The sequence below is a fragment of the Oncorhynchus gorbuscha genome, linkage group LG02, assembly GCF_021184085.1.
Source record: "Oncorhynchus gorbuscha isolate QuinsamMale2020 ecotype Even-year linkage group LG02, OgorEven_v1.0, whole genome shotgun sequence".
Lineage (NCBI taxonomy): Eukaryota > Metazoa > Chordata > Actinopteri > Salmoniformes > Salmonidae > Oncorhynchus > Oncorhynchus gorbuscha.
The window spans coordinates 69905543-69924437 of record NC_060174.1 but is presented as its reverse complement, the minus strand read 5'-3'; the positions used below and the strand labels follow the sequence as shown (position 1 = coordinate 69924437).

General features: G+C 48.3%; 1 protein-coding gene across 11 annotated transcripts in view; it reads right to left on the bottom strand.

Moving 5' to 3' along the window:
• Positions 1–18895, bottom strand: part of LOC124008398 (acetyl-CoA carboxylase) — a 50792-nt gene that overhangs the window by 12676 nt on the left and 19221 nt on the right. For 5 of the 11 annotated variants that reach the window (XM_046319661.1, XM_046319668.1, XM_046319677.1 and 2 more), the window contains 22 exons: positions 17865–17989; positions 17676–17789; positions 17461–17574; positions 16388–16477; positions 16096–16214; positions 14865–14888; positions 12435–12596; positions 11582–11719; positions 11318–11420; positions 11019–11126; positions 10875–10931; positions 10537–10581; positions 9284–9325; positions 8367–8582; positions 8094–8249; positions 7712–7936; positions 6518–6673; positions 5097–5243; positions 4613–4882; positions 3666–3763; positions 3321–3441; positions 3009–3119 (listed from right to left, as the gene is read on the bottom strand). In XM_046319661.1, the coding sequence (XP_046175617.1) occupies positions 3009–3119; positions 3321–3441; positions 3666–3763; positions 4613–4882; positions 5097–5243; positions 6518–6673; positions 7712–7936; positions 8094–8249; positions 8367–8582; positions 9284–9325; positions 10537–10581; positions 10875–10931; positions 11019–11126; positions 11318–11420; positions 11582–11719; positions 12435–12596; positions 14865–14888; positions 16096–16214; positions 16388–16477; positions 17461–17574; positions 17676–17789; positions 17865–17989 (2741 nt within the window). The remainder of the gene's footprint in view (positions 1–3008; positions 3120–3320; positions 3442–3665; positions 3764–4612; positions 4883–5096; positions 5244–6517; positions 6674–7711; positions 7937–8093; positions 8250–8366; positions 8583–9283; positions 9326–10536; positions 10582–10874; positions 10932–11018; positions 11127–11317; positions 11421–11581; positions 11720–12434; positions 12597–14864; positions 14889–16095; positions 16215–16387; positions 16478–17460; positions 17575–17675; positions 17790–17864; positions 17990–18895) is intronic. The other 6 variants (XM_046319682.1, XM_046319731.1, XM_046319723.1 and 3 more) reach the window with 4 other exon arrangements.

The following is an 18895-nucleotide window of genomic DNA, read 5'->3' as shown; positions in this document are numbered from 1 at the left end:
AGCCACCATACAAACAGGAGAAAGAGGTCCATCACTGAATGAAATTAGTATATCAAGATGTGTGTATGTCCTCTTCATACGGCTTTGGTGAACCAGGGAGTCTATGGGGATATAATGTGTGTTTTCTGTTGTTGCCATGGCTACTGCTGAATGGATGGACCATCATTGTGAATGAACACATTCAACTGTGACACATCCATTTGATAAATGTTACAGAAAGCTTAAAAATAGGAAACTATAGACTTACTGTCAACGTGGAAAACTGGGAATCATCGACTTGAGATGTTATAGTAAACACAATTATAGTAAAAACTATAGATTTACTGCGAAATGGATACATCTGTTAGTTAGTTTTCTATTAAAAAAACCAACACGATACATTTTCCACATTTACTGTAACACAGACTGTAACACACACAATCTGACGCTTCTCTAGCAACCAGCACCAGAAAACGAGCGCGCACACACATACACGCACGCTTGCAGCAAAACCTGTGTTTTGTCATGAGCAGATTTGTCATGTATATTTGGAATGGAGTCATGTTAATGCAGAGACAGGGAGGAGAGATGGAGAGAAGAGAGGGGGGGAGAGAAGAGAGAGGGGGAGAGAAGAGAGAGGGGGAGAGAAGAGAGAGGGGGAGAGAAGAGAGAGGGGGAGAGAAGAGAGGGAGGAGAGAAGAGAGAGAGGGAGGAGAGAGAGAGGGAGGAGTGAGAGAGGGAGGAGAGAGAGACGGAGGGAGTGGTGGGAGTCGGAGGGAGAGACGGAGGGAGAGGAGGAGAGAGGAGAGGGAGGGAGGAGAGAGAGGGAGGAGAGAGAGAGGGAGGAGAGAGAGAGAGAGGAGGAGAGAGAGAGGGAGGAGAGAGAGGGAGGAGAGAGAGACGGAGGGAGTGGTGGGAGTCGGAGGGAGAGACGGAGGGAGCGGAGGAGAGAGGAGAGGGAGGGAGGAGAGAGAGGGAGGAGAGAGAGAGGGAGGAGAGAAGAGAGAGGGGGAGAGAAGAGAGAGGGGGGAGAGAAGACAGAGAGAAGGAGGAGAGAGAGGGAGGAGAGAAGAGAGAGAGAGAGGAAGAGAGACTGAGGGAGGAGAGAGACTGAGTGAGAGGACGAGAGATGGTGGAGGAGAGACAGAGGAGGAGAGACGGAGGGAGAGGAGGAGAGACAGAGGGAGAGGAGGAGAGGCGGAGGGAGAGGAGGAGAGGAGGAGAGACGGAGGGAGAGGAGGAGAGAGGAGAGGGAGGGAGGAGAGAGAGGGAGGAGAGAGAGAGAGAGGGAGGAGAGAAGAGAGAGGGGAGAGAAGAGAGAGGGGGAGAGAAGACAGAGAGAAGGAGGAGAGAGGGAGGGAGAGAGAGAGAGAGAGAGAGACTGAGGGAAGGAGGAGAGACTGAGGGAGGGAGGAGAGAGGGAGAGGAGGAGAGACGAGGGAGAGGAGGAGAGACGAGGGAGAGGAGGAGAGACGAGGGAGAGGAGGAGAGACGAGGGAGAGGAGGAGAGACGAGGGAGAGGAGGAGAGACGAGGGAGAGGAGGAGAGACGAGGGAGAGGAGGAGAGACGAGGGAGAGGAGGAGAGACGAGGGAGAGGAGGAGAGACTGAGCGAGAGGAGGAGAGACAGAGGGAGAGGAGGAGAGACGGAGGGAGAGGAGGAGAGACGGAGGGAGAGGAGGAGAGACGGAGGGAGAGGAGGAGAGAGAGGGAGAGGAGGAGAGACGGAGCGAGAGGAGGAGAGACGGAGCGAGAGGAGGAGAGACGGAGCGAGAGGAGGAGAGACGGAGCGAGAGGAGGAGAGACTGAGCGAGAGGAGGAGAGACTGAGGGAGAGGAAGAGAGACTGAGGGAGAGGAAGAGAGACTGAGGGAGAGGAAGAGAGACTGAGGGAGAGGAAGAGACTGAGGGAGAGGAAGAGAGACTGAGGGAGAGGAGGAGAGACTGAGGGAGAGGAGGAGAGACTGAGGGAGAGAGGAGAGATGGAGGGAGAGAGGGAGGGAGGAAGCGGTGGGTAGTCAGTGCCCATGGAGCACAGAGAGAAAGAGAGAGAGAGAGACTGAGGGAGAGGAGGAGAGACGGAGAGAGGGAAGGAAGGAAGCGGTGGGTAGTCAGTGCCCGTGGAGCACAGAGAGAAAGAGAGAGAGAGAGAGAGAAAAAAAAATCTGCCTCAGCAAAACTTTTCATTCTGATTGGAGACAAATGATATGGGTGTCCTTCTCCCCAGCAGCAGCCTCAGGCGTCACACTGCCATTTCTATGCAAATAACAACTTGACGCTTCTCTTTCTATTATCCCACCAGGAGCTGCAGCAGTATGACTGGGGAGATGAGAGGAGGGGGGGAGGCGAGGGGAGTGGAGGGCCTGATCACTGAGCCGGAAAAATGTATACAGCGTGAGAGAAATAGAAGATCAGAAAACACCATTATAATTTCTATTCTTCGATTCAGACGGGACACCGTCTTTCCGCCTCCTAGTTAAGAGGGAGCTGTCCGTTTTATTGTTCACTCTTAAGGGATATATCCTATCTATTCAATAGCCATCTCTACAGTACAACACAAAATATACACACACACACACACCACTTTGTCCTCTTCCTCAAATTAACTGCAAAATAAATGGCATGACCAACTATTACATAGTAACAGTGAAAATCCCGATGAAAAAGCAGAAGCGTTAATTGCATGAACTCAGGAACAATCTATTCGGGTCACAGACGACGGAGCATAGTGCAAAAACACATTAACACGTCTCCTCCTCTCTTCAAAAAGAAAACAGGAGAATTAAAAGAGTATTAAAAGACACTCACTGTATCTGTTTTCTAGATGGCTAATAATGTGTAGTCTTGTTGTTAGTGACGGCAGTGAGTGTTGCAGCGGACCTCTTATGGGAAAAGACAAAGAGCTCATGTCCCTCTGCCCAAAGGCCACATTGGAATGCTGCATCCTAGCAGAATACCTCTCAGTATTTCCGTGAGACTTTCGTGTGCCATGAGGTACAGCCAGGAAAGGGGGAGTGATGCTGGCTCTTACCTTGTTGAGAGCTCCAGCACCAGTGAGAATGATGTGGGAGTTCTCCACCTGAATAGTTCTCTGACCCAGCCTGACCAGGTAGGCTCCGATGCCGATGGCTCTGCACGTCACCTGGAGAGAGAAGAGCACACAGCCTGCTTAGGTAACCCCGAGTCAAGGGCATGTCAGTGATCCGGGTAAAAACCCATTCTTACATCTGCCATCCTCCGACCTCGTAAGAGTAGCACTTAGGTAGTAACACGACAGACCGTAAGTAGTCGTGTGTTTAGGCGTGCATGTGTGTGTCGGTCCATCCAGTGTGTCGGTGCGTACCAGGTTCATGGTGATGACCTCGTCGTAGGCCAGAGAGGACTCTCCTGCGATCATCCCGGAGCCCTTCAGGTTCTCCACCCCCAGACCGTCATCTTTCCCGATGATGTCAGTGATCTTGTACCTGAACAAGGAAAGGCTCGGTCAGACACATAACTGCTCATCACTTCATCCCCCTTCTCCCATTGTCCGAGGGGCTTTTCATGTGTATTCATGCACAGCCCATTGATTCTCTCACAGGTTGTAGTTCCCCACTTTCTCTGCTGGCCAGTGAGCTGGATGTATTATCTGTATTGAATAGGGTGACAGTGAGTAATAATATGGCTGAGGGGTAACGTCTGGACTCACCTGGACTCTCCCTTGTCCTCTATGTGTTCACAGTAAACAGAATTCAGGGCAGACACTTTCTTGTAGTCCTGAGGGGTCAAGTACAAGTACTTGAAGCCCTGTGGAGAGAAACAAAAGACTGAATTAGCAGTCTGCGAGGGACATGCATACACTACATTGCCAAAAGTATGTGGACACCCCTTCAGATTTGTGTATTCGGCCATGTCAGCCACTCCCGTCAGGGTGTATAAAATCGAGCTAACAGCCATGCAATCTCCATGGACAAACATTGGCAGTAGAATGGCCTTACTGATGAGCTCAGTGCCTTTCAAAGTGGCACTGTCATTGGATGCCACCTTTCCAAAATTTCTGCCCTGCTAGAGCTGCCCCGGTCAACTGTAAGTGCTGTTATTGTGAAATGGAAACGTCTAGGAGCAACAACTGCTCAGCCGTGAAGTGGTAGGCCACACAAGCTCACAGCACAGGACCGTCGAGGGCTGTTTTTCAGGGGGGCCCCTTAGTTCCAGTGAAGAGAAATCTTAACGCTACAGCATACAACTTTGTGGCAACAGTTTGGGGAAAGGCCCTTTCCTGTTACAGCATGACAATGCCCCCGTGCACAAAGCGAGGTCCGTACAAAAATGGTTTGTCGAGATCGGTGTTGAAGAACTTGACTGGCCTGCACAGAGCACTGACCTCAACCTCACCGAACACCTTTGGGATGAATTGGAACACCGACTGCGAGCCAGGCCTAATCGCCAAACATCAATGACCAACCTCACTAATACTCGTGGCTGAATGGAAGCAAGTCCCCGCAGCAATGTTCCAACATCTAGTGGTGTCCACAAACTTTTGGTTATGTAGTGTACATGGGCAGAGACATCTGCTAACAGAGTCCTACAACACTAATAATCTCTCATTTCTTAAACAGAACATCTACACCCCACTGCCCTATTCTGCCAGCTGACCTTGTAGGGGTCTGCCATGTCCTGCCAGGCCACATGGAACATGTGTCTGATCTCCTCTGCCAGGCCGATGCGGGCACCACTGTTGGCAGAGATGTAGATACGAGGGATGCCACTCTCCCTGGACATCTCCGAGGCCTGCAGGAACAGCAGGTCCTCCTGCGGCCCAAACGAACCAATCTTATGTGTGATGTCATTACTGATCACAATGATCTCACGCCCTGCCGGGTACTCTGGGGTCCTGAGCGTCATCCGCCAGGCCACCATGCCAATCTAGAGGGACACACACAAGTAAACATATTCATTCACGTCGTGGGGACGAGACATAAACTCAGCAAACAAAAGCAGGGGGCATTACTCTTCTTCGCATTTACATATGTATAGAGACAATTCCTGGCAAACAGCTACTGAACAATCCTGTCAAAGAAACACAGAGACACCTACAGATCAGAAGTGGAACTGCAAGTTTAAAGGAGTTACTCCTCACCTCGTTCCCTCCCGGTAGACGGTTCATCTGCACCAGCTGTCCCTGTGGGTCCAGGACCAGCTCTGTGAAGGTGAGCAGCTCGGAGGGCAGAGGGCATTTGGGCAGGTGGGCGAAGGTTTGAGTGGACTGCCACAGCTTCTTTAGAGCCTGGAGGAAAGAGGAACCACAGAGAGGAGTCAAGAGTCTGCTGCTCACTCCCAGTATAACATGCTTACTGTAGAATAGAGGGCTGCAGGGCCCCGACAGAGATCATTGCGGCGCCGCCGTCATTTTTTACGCTGCGGTCGGGATTGGCCGGTCAGACAGGTAACTTTGGGATGAAAATATTTTTGTCGTCTCTCAGATTATTTGGAAACGGCCCTCTTTCTGCTTTGTACGCATTAGCCTACCTACTGTATTAAGAAGTACATCTTTGTGACATTTCTCACACACGCTCTGCTCTTCAAAACTAGTTGGGCGTGCAAGTCTCAATGATATACAGTAGGCTGCCTACAGTGGAACGTGGCAGTGATCTTTCCAAGGAAATTCAACATGATTTAGACTATTAGTTCCCTAGTAACGTGTGAATAAATATTGAAAATGGAAAGAAGTGGAGAGAAGCTCGACCAACGTGAGTCGAGGTGGAATCAAAACGCGTGATCATCGGTGAAAAGGAAAAGGTGCCACACGAGCACCGCGCACGCAGGTCCTTCTCCTAAAAGGAAGGCTACATGCTATATGCAAAACATAGCTCAAGACAAAGTGCAAGTTTGAACTCTCATCATTGTTGCTGCTTCCAGTTCAGTAGCCATACGTGATCAGGTACGCGTGTGCTCTCAACGAGACAAAGTAGGCTATAGCCTATGCATGACCGGAGAAGCACGGGGCAGTTATCTTCCCAAGGAAATGTACTTCCTAAATATAATTTGGCTATAGTTTACTACATTGCCTGGTAATAAATATTGATCACCCATATTTGTCGCCGTCTGAAAAGGTAGGCCATAAAAATAGAGAAAGTGCAAGTCTCTCCAACTCTGCTCTCGTCAAACTACATCTAGCATGTTGTCTGACACAGCCCAGTAACACAACGTAAGGACCATGTGAGAATCTCTGGTACTTGAATCAATTTCGTAAGTTATTTTTGCGCGGGGTGACCAAAATCAGTCCTGCGCAGACCTCTAACGTAGAGCGATAACATGCAGGATTGACGTCAATCCCATCTAGATTCAGGGGAGACATTTGTATTTATAAATTGGGAATGTCCCCTTGTTTATTTTATTTTGTGAGACCTTCGTTTCATGCATTTCATTTATTTATTTTTAAATGGGAAAAGTTACAATCAACTTCCTGGATGGACATGCAGTTGACCTCAAACGTGGTCGTATGTTTTTTTATGTACACCAGCAACTGCAACCACTGAGCTGCTGTGTCGAGCTCCGTACCTGTCTGACCATCTCAGGGAAGTCATAAACGTAGGTGGTGCCCAGGGACTGCGCCTGGAAGCGTTTGGACTGCAGCAGGTCCTTGGTCACGTACGGGGTGTTGATGAGCATGCCATGCAGAGGTCCCTGCTTGTCCCCATACGCCTGGAACATGATCTGAAGGAGAGGGGACATAAGAGTCACTCGACACGCACAGACACTAGCCGCCACACATATCTACACAGAGAACACAGTACGCGATATGTGATGTAATGAAGACCGATATCCGCCATGGAGCCTGTTCCAAGAAACAGGAAGCGGTGACAACGCTGGCCAAAGCTGTGGATGCAGTTCTATCTGCAATAGGAGAACCTGAAGTCGTGTTCTTTACCATCCCTATCAGTTGTTCCGTCTGATTAGGTCCTTTGACCAGACCTGGCAACCGGAGTGGTGTCCTCACATTAGAGAGATATGGACTTCTCAGAATGAGAACACTGTTTCTCTTGTGCTTCACACAATAAAGTCCTTTTAGAATAAAAGAGAGGACTTCATCTCACACATCTGGCTACGGAGACACGTCAAGGGGCCCATGAGAACAAGGTAGTAAGAATGGGCCTGGTCACGCCTGTGCTAAGTGTTGATGAATACGGTTGAGGACAATGCAACGGATCCTCACTCAACTCAGCGCCATCGACCAGCTCCAAAATAGAACTCTTCTCTCATATTCAACATCATACAGCGAATATGGCAACCTGCCCAGAAAAACGTTACAGTTCATTCTTTCTCCACCGTAGTAGTTGGGGCATTATTTTATATCCATCTTAGCTGCCTGCATATGCTTTCTGCCAATGACTGTTTGACTCATGGAACTTTTACCCTGGTACAGCAATGGAATGGGATAATATATAGATGGATGCAACCTACCTGTTCTCCTACATAAAAATACCATGATCACTGCTAGTCTTGTCCAACAGGCTAGAGGCTGGGCAGACAACTTACAGAACCCTCAGCTCCACTTTACGCAGTAGACTGACTGATCCACAGATGGCATGTCATTTATTTCTTAACTAAACTTCCAAATATTTTATCATGAACCAGGAGTTGCCCATTAAGGAGCATTCTGGGAGCTGAGGGTTCAGTGTGAGGCTGTTTCCCCTGCCTGTGATTGCTTGGGAGTGTGGGCCGTGGGGGATGAAAGACGTGCGAGTGCCTCACCTGTCGGTCTTTAGGCCCCAACTGTCCCGTACGGGAGTCGGTGACCTCCTTGTACAGGCTGATGTCCAGGTAGTAGCCTGACTCGTTGGTGAGGAACAGGCGGATGGGGATCTGTTTGCCCGTGGGCGTCAGCCGGATGTTGATCTTCAGCTCAGCCTGGAGCACCCGGAGCTTCCACAGCCTACTGCCGTAACGCATCACCATGGAGCGCACCGACTCCTCGATCTGAGCATGTGCACACAGAGGTTACGAATGAAGCATATAAAAAAACACACACACACAGCACCAAAATGCATCACTACGTGTACAGTGAACGAACATGGATAAAGACAATGTACACGGGAACAGTGTATGTACAGGTCTTGGGTGTGCTGCCACTGACCTTGGAGGGGTCCATGATGACGGTGGGGACAAAGTTGAGGAAGATGTGGTTGCAGTCGGTGCGTACGGTGGTGTTGTTGAAGGCCACCTCCAGCTCGTCCATGGCCTCCAGCAGCAGACGCTCTGCCTCGTTGTGGAGGTACTCAAAAGACGCCTCCTGGCGATAAGACACAGGACGGGAGCAGAGGTCAGAGAGGGGCGCGTTTTCACGTACACACAAACTGAACAGGTGTATTAATCACACACACAAGTCGTGTATCACTATCGCCCTCACCTTGGTGACCAGGTCTGAGTGACGGATGATGGCCCGGACAAAGAAGCGGTAGTCGGTGACCTCTGTTCCCACCTCCACGCGGGCAGCGCCCAGGTACAGGTGCATCTTGTGATTGGCACAGGGGATGGCGGTCAGGGCAAAGTTACGCATGCGGTTCAGCTCCAGCTGGAAGGCCAGCGCCGGCTCCAAGTGACGGTAGATCCTGTCCTCCTCAAACTAGACACACAGGGGGACAATCAGTTATACAGAGCAAGATACTGTCACACCAACCAATTGAGGGTTCAAGGAACGAGAATGCATTTCCTCAAGGCCTACCATCATCCAATTGGCTGTTTCAGGAGCATTGGGTTTGTATGAGACTAGAGGGTGCCCGCCAGCCATACACTGCATTAAGTAAATGAAATCAAAAGCAATCGCAGGCTGCTAATGGGTGTCATTTCTCTTAAATGGGGGACATAATTAAATAGTTAATTACGGTAATGGGTTTTGGTGGTGCCATTGTAGTGAGACTATCAGGGGCCTAGGCGGGGGAAGAGCCATCATTGATCATAACGGAGTGACTTTCAGTGCCAACTAAGGGGTGAGCAAGGAAAGAGGAAAGGTACTTTTTCTGCAACCATCTTATTCAAATAGCCTCACCTCTATTGTTGCCATGATGTGAAACTGACACTTGCTTAGCTCTTCCGCTGTAACTCTAGTCTACACATTGAGAAGCACATGGTCACTCGGGCTCATCTTCCATCCAAGTTATATATTCAGTCTGTGTGTTAGCACTTCAAATATTAATTCCCTTGTCTTTTTTGAGATGGGATTGAACCTGTTCATTGACCACTACCATTGAGCCGACCATTAGCTGTTGTTTTATGGTCACTCATAAAGTCAATGTTCAGATTGACACACAGAAGACACTCACTCACCTTGTCTCTGGACCGGAAGGTGAAGAACTTGGGGAACTCTCTCTGTGTGAGAGACAGACAGGAGAGGAGAGGAGAGGAGAGGAGAGGAGAGGAGAGGAGAGGAGAGGAGAGAGGAGAGGAGAGGAGAGGAGAGGAGAGGAGAGGAGAGGAGAGGAGAGGAGAGAGAGTTACACAAACAGATCCACATGCTGTGAAGAACACACATTGTCAACCTACAAGGTCTCCTGGTTAATACAGACAGAGAGAGTTAGGGCTTTGAGTCCAGGATTTCAAGAGTCCCTGCTCTGCTGCAACTAAGTTACAGAACCAGCTAGACTGAAAATAGACATGACCTCTAGAGCATAGAATGTGAATGACCTTCTAACCTCACTAAGTGGCTCCATTTCCTTCTATAGTTCTACATTTTCCCCCTTAATGAGCCGTGAGGAGCGCTATGTGAACTGCTGTGACAGTGAGGAGGAACACTATATGGCATCGGCCTGTGATCAGGAAGAGCCTGTTTAACATTCAACAGCCCTGATCTCTTCCCATTTGTGCTGGAGTCTGAGGGTGGAATTACAAGTGTATTCTCCCAAACTGCCTTTCCCATAATGACAGACAGCAACAGGAAACAGGGGAGCAGCGACAGCTAATCTAATGAATAAAACATTCTCTTTTCACAGGGAGTGATTGGTATTTCTGAACGCTCGAGCTAGAAGCCTGATTGTCAGGTTTGGCTTTGAGGATCGCACCCCACTTGGCCAAACAATACCGGACTAATTGCAAACACACTCATCAACTCAATCGGTATATAATAACAGGACAGTTGTGTATTACTCTGGGGCACTAATGCCCCTTCCAAGCCTGTATATAGGACTGATTTGGTGTTAGTATAACAGCGAATACAGGATTTATCGTGTGTGAATACACTGGTCTGTGTGGTCTGAAGAGGATGGGCTATTCAGAGGGACTGAGTCTCTACTGTATGAGACACAAACCCACATATGGAGGAGGGCCTCACCAATGGCAGTGATTAGCCCTCATCAGAGCCTGTTCTTCTCTTGTCAAAAGAAAGGGTAGCATTGAAAGGGCCGACGCAGGGAGAGAGAAGGGAACCTAGCATTTACCCAAATGTCTTTAGTCTCAAATGCCGTCATTATCTGCCTGAATCCAATCCAAAAGCTACTTGGTGTGGGTCCAGGGAAAGAGTTGACAATACAGGAAGACAAACTGTACTGTTCCACAGTTATCATCCACATCGTCCCACTACTCACATGAAACCTCTGGTCCACCTCACAGTTGACTGCCTTCCTGAAATCCTGTCAGCACAAACCCCACAGCAAAGGCAAGACATGGATACAGAGGGACAGAAGGAGACAGAGAGAGAAGAGAGAGAAGAGACAGAGGAGCAAGCAAAACAGCCAAATTTGAGATACAAATGACGGTCAAATTACAGGCCATTCCGAATGAATCGCGCGACTCTCTCGTTCCGTCTGGATGTCTGTAGAGTCAACGTGCATCGTTGTGATTAAGATAAGATCGGTGACAGTGATTGGAAGAGTAGGTTAGAGAACAGAGGGCAGGGTAGGGAAGTGAGAGTCCTAGTGCTCACCTTCTGAGCTACCAGGAAGGTCAGCCTGCGGATGCCATGTTCAAACAGCAGGGATTTCTGGGGGAAGACGACACAGGAAGAGAAAGTGTGAGCGACTGAGGTGTCCAGGCGTACTTCCTGAAAGGCTCATCCTAAACATCTGACCTTTGTCTGGGTGAACTCCCGGAACATGGCGGCCAGGCCGTCGTCATCGATGTCACTGTCAGTCTTGATGGCCACGTTGAGGATGTGAATGGGCTCGTCTTGGATACTCTGGGTCACAAGACGCAAGCAGGCAAAACATAAGTCATGTCATTCGGAGAGAAAGTATCTATTGGGACTATACGAAGAACAGGAAGGTCATGCTACGTTGATGCCATGCATTGAACAAAGGGCTCTCTCAGTCACAATACTCTGTTGTGTTACAATACACATCAGAATCAGTACTAGCAGACAGTACTGACCTTGGTGTCCTCCTCTCCATAGAGCACTGGGTTCCCTCCCTCTGGGAAGGTGGGGCTGGGAGGAGGAGAGTCACAGAAGCAGCTCATCACGTCTTTAATGTTCCTGGTGGAGAGGAAAGGATCACGGTTAGACACCACACACACACACTTAAGGTAATATCTCAGTATTACAGCTCCAATTCAATAACACCATTTCCCAATGTGGGAAAATAGTCAAAGTCATAATGTAATGATTGTGAAAAGGTCAGAGAGCCCAGCCCCCACCTGGTGAACTCCTGGAAGGAGCGGAAAGAGACCATGGCTCCCATGCGCTGGCAGGGTGGGGTGAAAGAGGTGTCCAGGAGGACGTCACTCACACTGCCCACGTGGACCATGCCGTAGTGGTTCAGGTTGGACGACATCCTGGGGCAACAACAGACAGCCATTAGACCGGGGTCCTGCAGCACACACACATTCACTCACACTGCCCACGTGGACCATGCCGTAGTGGTTCAGGTTGGACGAGAACGACATCCTGGGGCAACAACAGACAGCCATTAGACCGGGGTCCTGCAGCACACACATTCACTCACTAGCCCAGAGCTGGGCCAGAGCAGGGAGCAGGGCAGAGCCCATCTCTGACCCATAGGAGAGTTCACCTTAAAAGAGCCCCCTCACCAACCAGTTCTATCCCACAGCAGTATTTATTATATCTGTGATCAGCTGCTGGGACAGAAGGAACAATCTGACTCCTCATTCACTTCCATACTAACTCTAATATAGCAGTGTTCTCACAGAGAACAGTCAACCAGGATCCAAATAAATAAATAAATACGCATCTTCTAGATCTGGATGTACTACTCACAGAGTTCCCAGCAGCCGTATTTAAATGCTAAGTGCTACGTGAAAGAAGAGCAGATATCTGCATAATGTTAGTGAACATGGAAGCATTGTACAGTTTCCCCTGGCCAAATTCATAGTAGAAAGACCCATGGTTCCACCAGGTGTTTTTAGTATTCAGAGGTCCTCCTCTCCCATCCACACAGAGGCCAAGTCCTCTTTTAGAGAGACCCAGAAGTTAGCCCATTGAGTTAGCCCACAGAATGCTATATAGCCTAGAGTCTCTATGGGGCCCAACCTGTCCACAGAGTCATCCGTATCTGGAGGTTTATTCTCCTCCGTTTTAGCATCATCCTTTGTTTTATCATCCTGTGCTTTAGGGTCCTGTTTGTTACTGTCCACAGACACAGGCTTAATGTCCCGAGTGCGAAGACGGGGCAGGGGCTGGGAAGACAGTCTCCTGAGAGGACAGGACAGCAGCAAGCAGCACATTCAGAGCACAGCTAGCACAAGGCAAAACAGGACACCTCACACAGAAATATTTGAGAACATTGTCACAGAATATTCTAGTAACGTACTACATCTTTTGACTCCCCAATTCCAGAGAAGCGTAATATAGAGACACAGTAAGTATACCGTGCATTCTGAAAGTATTCAGACCCCTTCCCCTATTCCACATTTTGTTAAGTTGTAGCCTTATTCTAAAATGGATTACATAAAAAATGTTCAATCTACACACAATACTCCATAACGACAAAGTTTAAAAAAAAATTAAAACAGAAATACATTATTTATGTAAGCATACAGACCCTTTGCTATAAGACTCAAAATTGAGCTCAGGTGCACCCTGTTTCCATTGATCATCCTTGAGATGTTTCTACAACTTGATTGGAATCCACCTGTGGTAAATTCAATTGATTGGACATGATTTGGAAAGGCACACACCTCTCTATCAAATCAAATTTTATCGTCACATACACATGGTTAGCAGATGTTATTGCGAGTGTAGAGAAATGCTTGCAAATGTCACACAGTTGACAGTGCATGTCAGAGCAAAAACCAAGCCAGGATGCCAAAGGAATTGTCCGTAGAGCTCCGAGACAGGATTGTGTCGAGGCACAGATCCGGGGAAGGGTACCAAAACATGCTTGCAGCATTGAAGGTCCCCAAGAACACAGTGGCCTCCATTATTATTAAATGAAAGAAGTTTAGTACGACCAAGTGTAACAGTATAGCTTCCGTCCATCCCCTCGCCCCGGGCTAGAACCAGGGACCCTCTGCACACATCAACAACAGCCATCCACAAAGCATCGTTACCCATCGCACCACAAAAGCCGCGGCCCTTGCAGAGCAAGGAAGGGGAACAACTACTTCAAGGTCTCAGAGAGAGTAAAGTCACCGATTAGCACCACCGCTAACTAGCTAGCCATTTCACATCGGTTACACAAGACTCTTCCTAGAGCTGGCCGCCCGGCCAAACTGAGCAATCAGGGGGAGAAGGTCCTTGGTCAGAATGGTGACCAAGAACCCAATGGTCACTCCGACAGAGCTCCAGAGTTCCTCTGTGGAGATGGGAGAACCTTCCAGAAGGACAACCATCTCTGCAGCACTCTACTAATCAGGCCTTTATGGTAGAGTGGCCAGACGGAAGCCACTCCTCAATAAAAGTCACATGACAGCCCCGCTTGGAGTTTGCAAAAAGGCACCTAAAAGACTCAGACAGGTGGCAGCATCATGCTGTGATGATGTTTTTCAGCGGCAGGGACCGGGAGACTAGTCAGGATCGAGGGAAAGATGAACCTGATCCAGAGTGCACAGGACCTTAGATGGGGGCGAAGGTTCACCTTCCAACAGGACAATGACCCTAAGCACACAGCCAAGACAAAGCAGGAGTAACTTTGGGACAAGTCTCTGAATGTCCTTGAGTGGCCCAGCCAGAGCCCGGACATGAACCCAATCTAACATCTCTGGAGAGACCTGAAAATACCTGTGCAGCGATGCTCCCCATCCAACCTGACAGAGCTTGAGAGGATCTGCAGAGAAGAATGGGAGAAACTCCCCAAATACAGGTGTGCCAAGCTTGTAGCTTCATACCCCAAAATACTAGAGGCTGTAATCACTGCCAAAGGTGCTTCAACAAAGTACTGAGTAAAGGGTCTGAATACTTATGTAAATGTGATTTTTAGTGTTTTTTAAATTTTATACAAGTCAGCAAAATTCCCTAAAAAAACAGTTTTTGCTTTGCCATTATGGGGTATTGTGTCTAGATTGATGAGGGAAAAACAACAATTTAATCCATTTTTTGAATAAAGCTGTGTGACATAACAAAAATGTAGAAAAAAATTAAGTAGTCTGAATCCTTTCCCGAATGCACTCTACACACCTACAATACACACACAGAAATATACAGACAGACACTCAGTCTTCCCAGTACGCTGCATTATGCCGTGCTGTAGCCATTCATTTAATACATCACCCATAACCAGGTTCAGCTCCTATGTTAAACATCTGATTCATTTATGGGATAACTAGTAACACTTAACAAGCAGCATAGTCCAATGCCCAACGTTACCTTGTCTTGCCACAACATACGCTTTAAACAAAATGCAGCTGGCATTACGGCTTTCAGTTACATTTCCAATAGCTGATCGGTTGACTACGCCGCCTTCTAGTCTACAGCTTCTACAGGTCTACATAATGGCTGCAATAAGAAGAAAGTGTACTGTACCTGTTTAGAGTTGGGATGTTACCTCTGCAATCAGACAACACTGACTGGTTAGTTACGCAGACATCAGGAGGAGGAAGCACTCAGAAGAGTGTGAATCATTTTTAAAAAAGCTTGAGACTACACATTATGGATTCGACTTTCTGCTGCCTCATGTGTGGTACATTTTTGTTTGTTCTCGACAACCTAATAAATCAAAATGTCTCGTGAAGTCGGGCATCTTGTTGCCTTCTCAAGGGCTTCATGGACTAACAAGTGGCAGTACGAAGAGAGTCAGAGCACGCCCCTTTTCTAACAAGACGTCCGCGGTGACACCTTTAGGCACTGTCATACATCACATGCACTGTCTCAAACCCCCACATTACACTCTATATGACAGCTCCTCGAAAGATTCCACAATAGCTCTATGCCTTCCTAGAGGCCTGTTCTTTGGTATTGGTTCAGTCCTGAGGTGGGGGGCATGCTGTGTTCCAATGAGGAAGCCAATCAAGCCTGGTTAATGCAAATGGGTTAAACATTTTAAGCTGGATAAACCGGTCGCATGCAACAATCGGAGCACAGCAGTCAATGGTTTAACTTAACTTTGCAAATCAATGGTTTTTGTTGGACATACACTTCAAAGTGAAAAATCAAAGTCTCAGCACCACTTGGTTACTGTTGAATTGCCCATGTGCAGTACAAGTCCAGAGTTTAGTTTCTCTCTGCTTGTGTGTTACTGAAATAGATGTGACAGATCTTCAGAAAGTTTAAAACAATCTTGCAGTCATCCAGAGGACAGACCAGAGAGAGATCAACAAAAGTGGGACTTTGCCGACAGGAGACGAGCTAGTTTCCACTCACACATTCTTGGTAAACCTGGGAAAGTATTTGTACACTCACAGAATACCTGCTTTTGCAAACAAGGAGTATTTTTCAGGGACTGAACAGTGGTGGGGGTATAAAATAACCATGTTACCGTGGATGAGAACTGGACCCTTCAGGAGATAATGAAAGACAGTACTGTCCTTACACAGAACCTTACACACTATTGTGTCTATTAGCTCTCATCTTTCTTATAGGACCACCCCCTTCCCCTAATAAGACACCTGACTATAGATCAAGCCTCCCTACTCAGTCCTGCTATTAAGCATTCTCAGCTTAGAATAACAACTGGCCCTAGACCAGTATATATAGGAGCAACACCACATCTCCACCGCGGTACCATGCAGCAGAGCGTGTGTGTGTGTGTGTGTACCTGTTGGGGTGGGAGGTAGGCAGCATGAACTGGAATTCTACGATGCAGGTGTTGTCCTTTAGCTGTCTGTGCTGGACGCTGTTGAGCTCGTAGGCGATGTAGGCTCTACGTACGTACACCTGGGATGGGGAACACAGGAGAGTTCTAACAGGGCGGAGATCTGCAGACAGTAGAGGAGTGTTCCCTTAACCATGAAATGTCACTCGTTGTACAGTGTCAAAAGCTGTTCAATTGCCTGGGCAACCAGCTATTGTGACTTTGAACGCAAAAAACACAGTCTCCTTCCTCTCACCTCCAGGGCAGCCATCCTGACCACCTGGTTACTGTGGTAGAAGAAGTTAGGCAGCACATCAAAGATGGACGTCTCGGACAGGATCAGTTTCTGCAAAAGGAGAGAGGATTCAGAATCATGAAAGTCCAGAGAAATATCATTGTGACCTCATTCCACTGTCAAATAGCCATCACTAGCCGGCCACCACCCGGTTACTCAACCCTGCACCTTAGAGGCTGCTGCCCTATATACTTAGACATGGAATCACTGGCCACTTTAATAATGGAACACTAGTAATTTTAATAATGTTTACATACTGCTTTACTCATTTCATATGTATATACTGTATTCTACTCTTAATTTTTGTTTTGTTTTCCCCTATTTCGTGGTATCCAATTAGTAGTTACAGTCTTGTCCCATCGCTGCAACTCCTGTACGGACTCGGGAGAGGCGAAGGTTGAGAGCCGTGCGTCCTCCGAAACACAACCCAACCAAGGCGCACTGCTTCTTGACACACTGTTCGCTTAACCCGGAGGCCAGCCGCACCAATGTGTCGCAGGAATCATCGTACACCTGATGACCGTTTCAGCGTGCAATGTGCCCGGCACGCCACAGGAGAGGCTAGAGCGCAAAGGGACAGGAACATCCCTGCAGGCCAAACCCCCCCCCTAACCCAGATGACCCTGGGCCAATTGTGCGCCGCCCCATGGGTCTCCTGTGCTCGCGGCCGGCTGCAACAGAGCCTGGACTCGAACCCAGAATCTCTAGTGGCACAGATAGCACTGCGACGCTGTGCCTTAGACCACTGAGCCTCCCGGGATGCCCCTTTATTCTTTTCTACTGTATTTTAGTCAACGCCACTCCAACATTGCTCGTCCTAATATTTATTTATTTCTTAATTCCATTCTTTTACATTTCCTTTGTGTGTATTGTTGGAGCTAGGATCACAAGCATTTCGCTACACCGCAATAACATCTGCTAAATATGTGCATGTGGCTTAATACAATTTGGTTTGAAATGTTTTCTACTTCTTTGAGTGTCTGAATGGCCTCCAACAACGGCAGTAAAAAGTCAACAACGGCCATGGTCCCTACCTGCAGGTTCTCGATGCAGAACTGGTGCCCGTACATGTCAATGGCAGAGAGGAAGATGGACTCCACCTGGTTGTGACGGAGCTCGTAGGAGGGGAGGTGGGAGGCGATCAGTACCTGAGGAGGAGACGGAGGGGAGTGAGAAGATGACAACACTAACCCTGACCAATCAAAAACAAGAGAACATTTAGAGAGACAGGAAGTGGTGCGCTACGGACCTGGCGGGCACGCAGTGCCACCTTGGCGTTGGTGGTCTTGCTGAGCTGGGTGAGCTCTGTCAGAATGGCCATCAGCTCGTCAGTCAGGGTGGGGTCACGACCACACAGCTGGTCCTACACACAGGGAGAACACAGTCAACTCTGTCTAACACACATGACAAATGTATTTCTAAAGAGGGAAGGACTTACAATGAGCATGGTGACCAGGAGGTTCTTCTTGGTGACCTGGGCGTGTGAGAAGATGTAGTTTAACACGTTGGCCATGTCGCCCTTGTTCTCCTCACGCAGTGTGAACACACACTTGTCGTAGTGTCCTGGAATCACACACACAACAGTGGTAGGCTTGATTACCAACAACGACGAGACGGCCTACAGGGAGGAGGTGAGGGCCCTCGGAGTGTGGTGTCAGGAAAATAACCTCACACTCAACGTCAACAAAACTAAGGAGATGATTGTGGACTTCAGGAAACAGCAGAGGGAACACCTCCCTATCCACATCGATGGAACAGTAGTGGAGAGGGTAGCAAGTTTTAAGTTCCTCGGGCATACACATCACAGACAAACTGAATTGGTCCACCCACACAGACAGCATCATGAAGAAGACGCAGCAGCGCCTCTTCAACCTCAGGAGGCTGAAGAAATTTGGCTTGTCACCAAAAGCACTCACAAACTTCTACAGATGCACAATCGAGAGCATCCTGGCGGGCTGTATCACCGCCTGGTACGGCAACTGCTCCGCCCACAACCGTAAGGCTCTCCAGAGGGTAGTGGACACCACCCGATGTCACAGGAAGGCCATAAAGATCATCAAGGACAACAACCACCGAGCCACTGCCCGTTCACCCCGCTATCATCCAGAAGGCGAGGTCAGTACAGGTGCATCAAAGCTGGGACCGAGAGACTGAAAAACAGCTTCTATCGCAAGGCCATCAGACTGTTAAACAGCCACCACTAACATTGAGTGGCTGCTGCCAACACACTGACTCAACTCCAGCCACTTTAATAATGGGAATTGATGGGAAATGATGTAAAATATATCACTAGCCACTTTAAACAATGCTACCTAATATAATGTTTACATACCCTACATTATTCATCTCATATGTATATACTGTACTCTATATCATCTACTGCATCTTTATGTAATACATGTATCACTAGCCACTAACTATGCCACTTTGTTTACATACTCATCTCGTATGTATATACTGTACTCGATA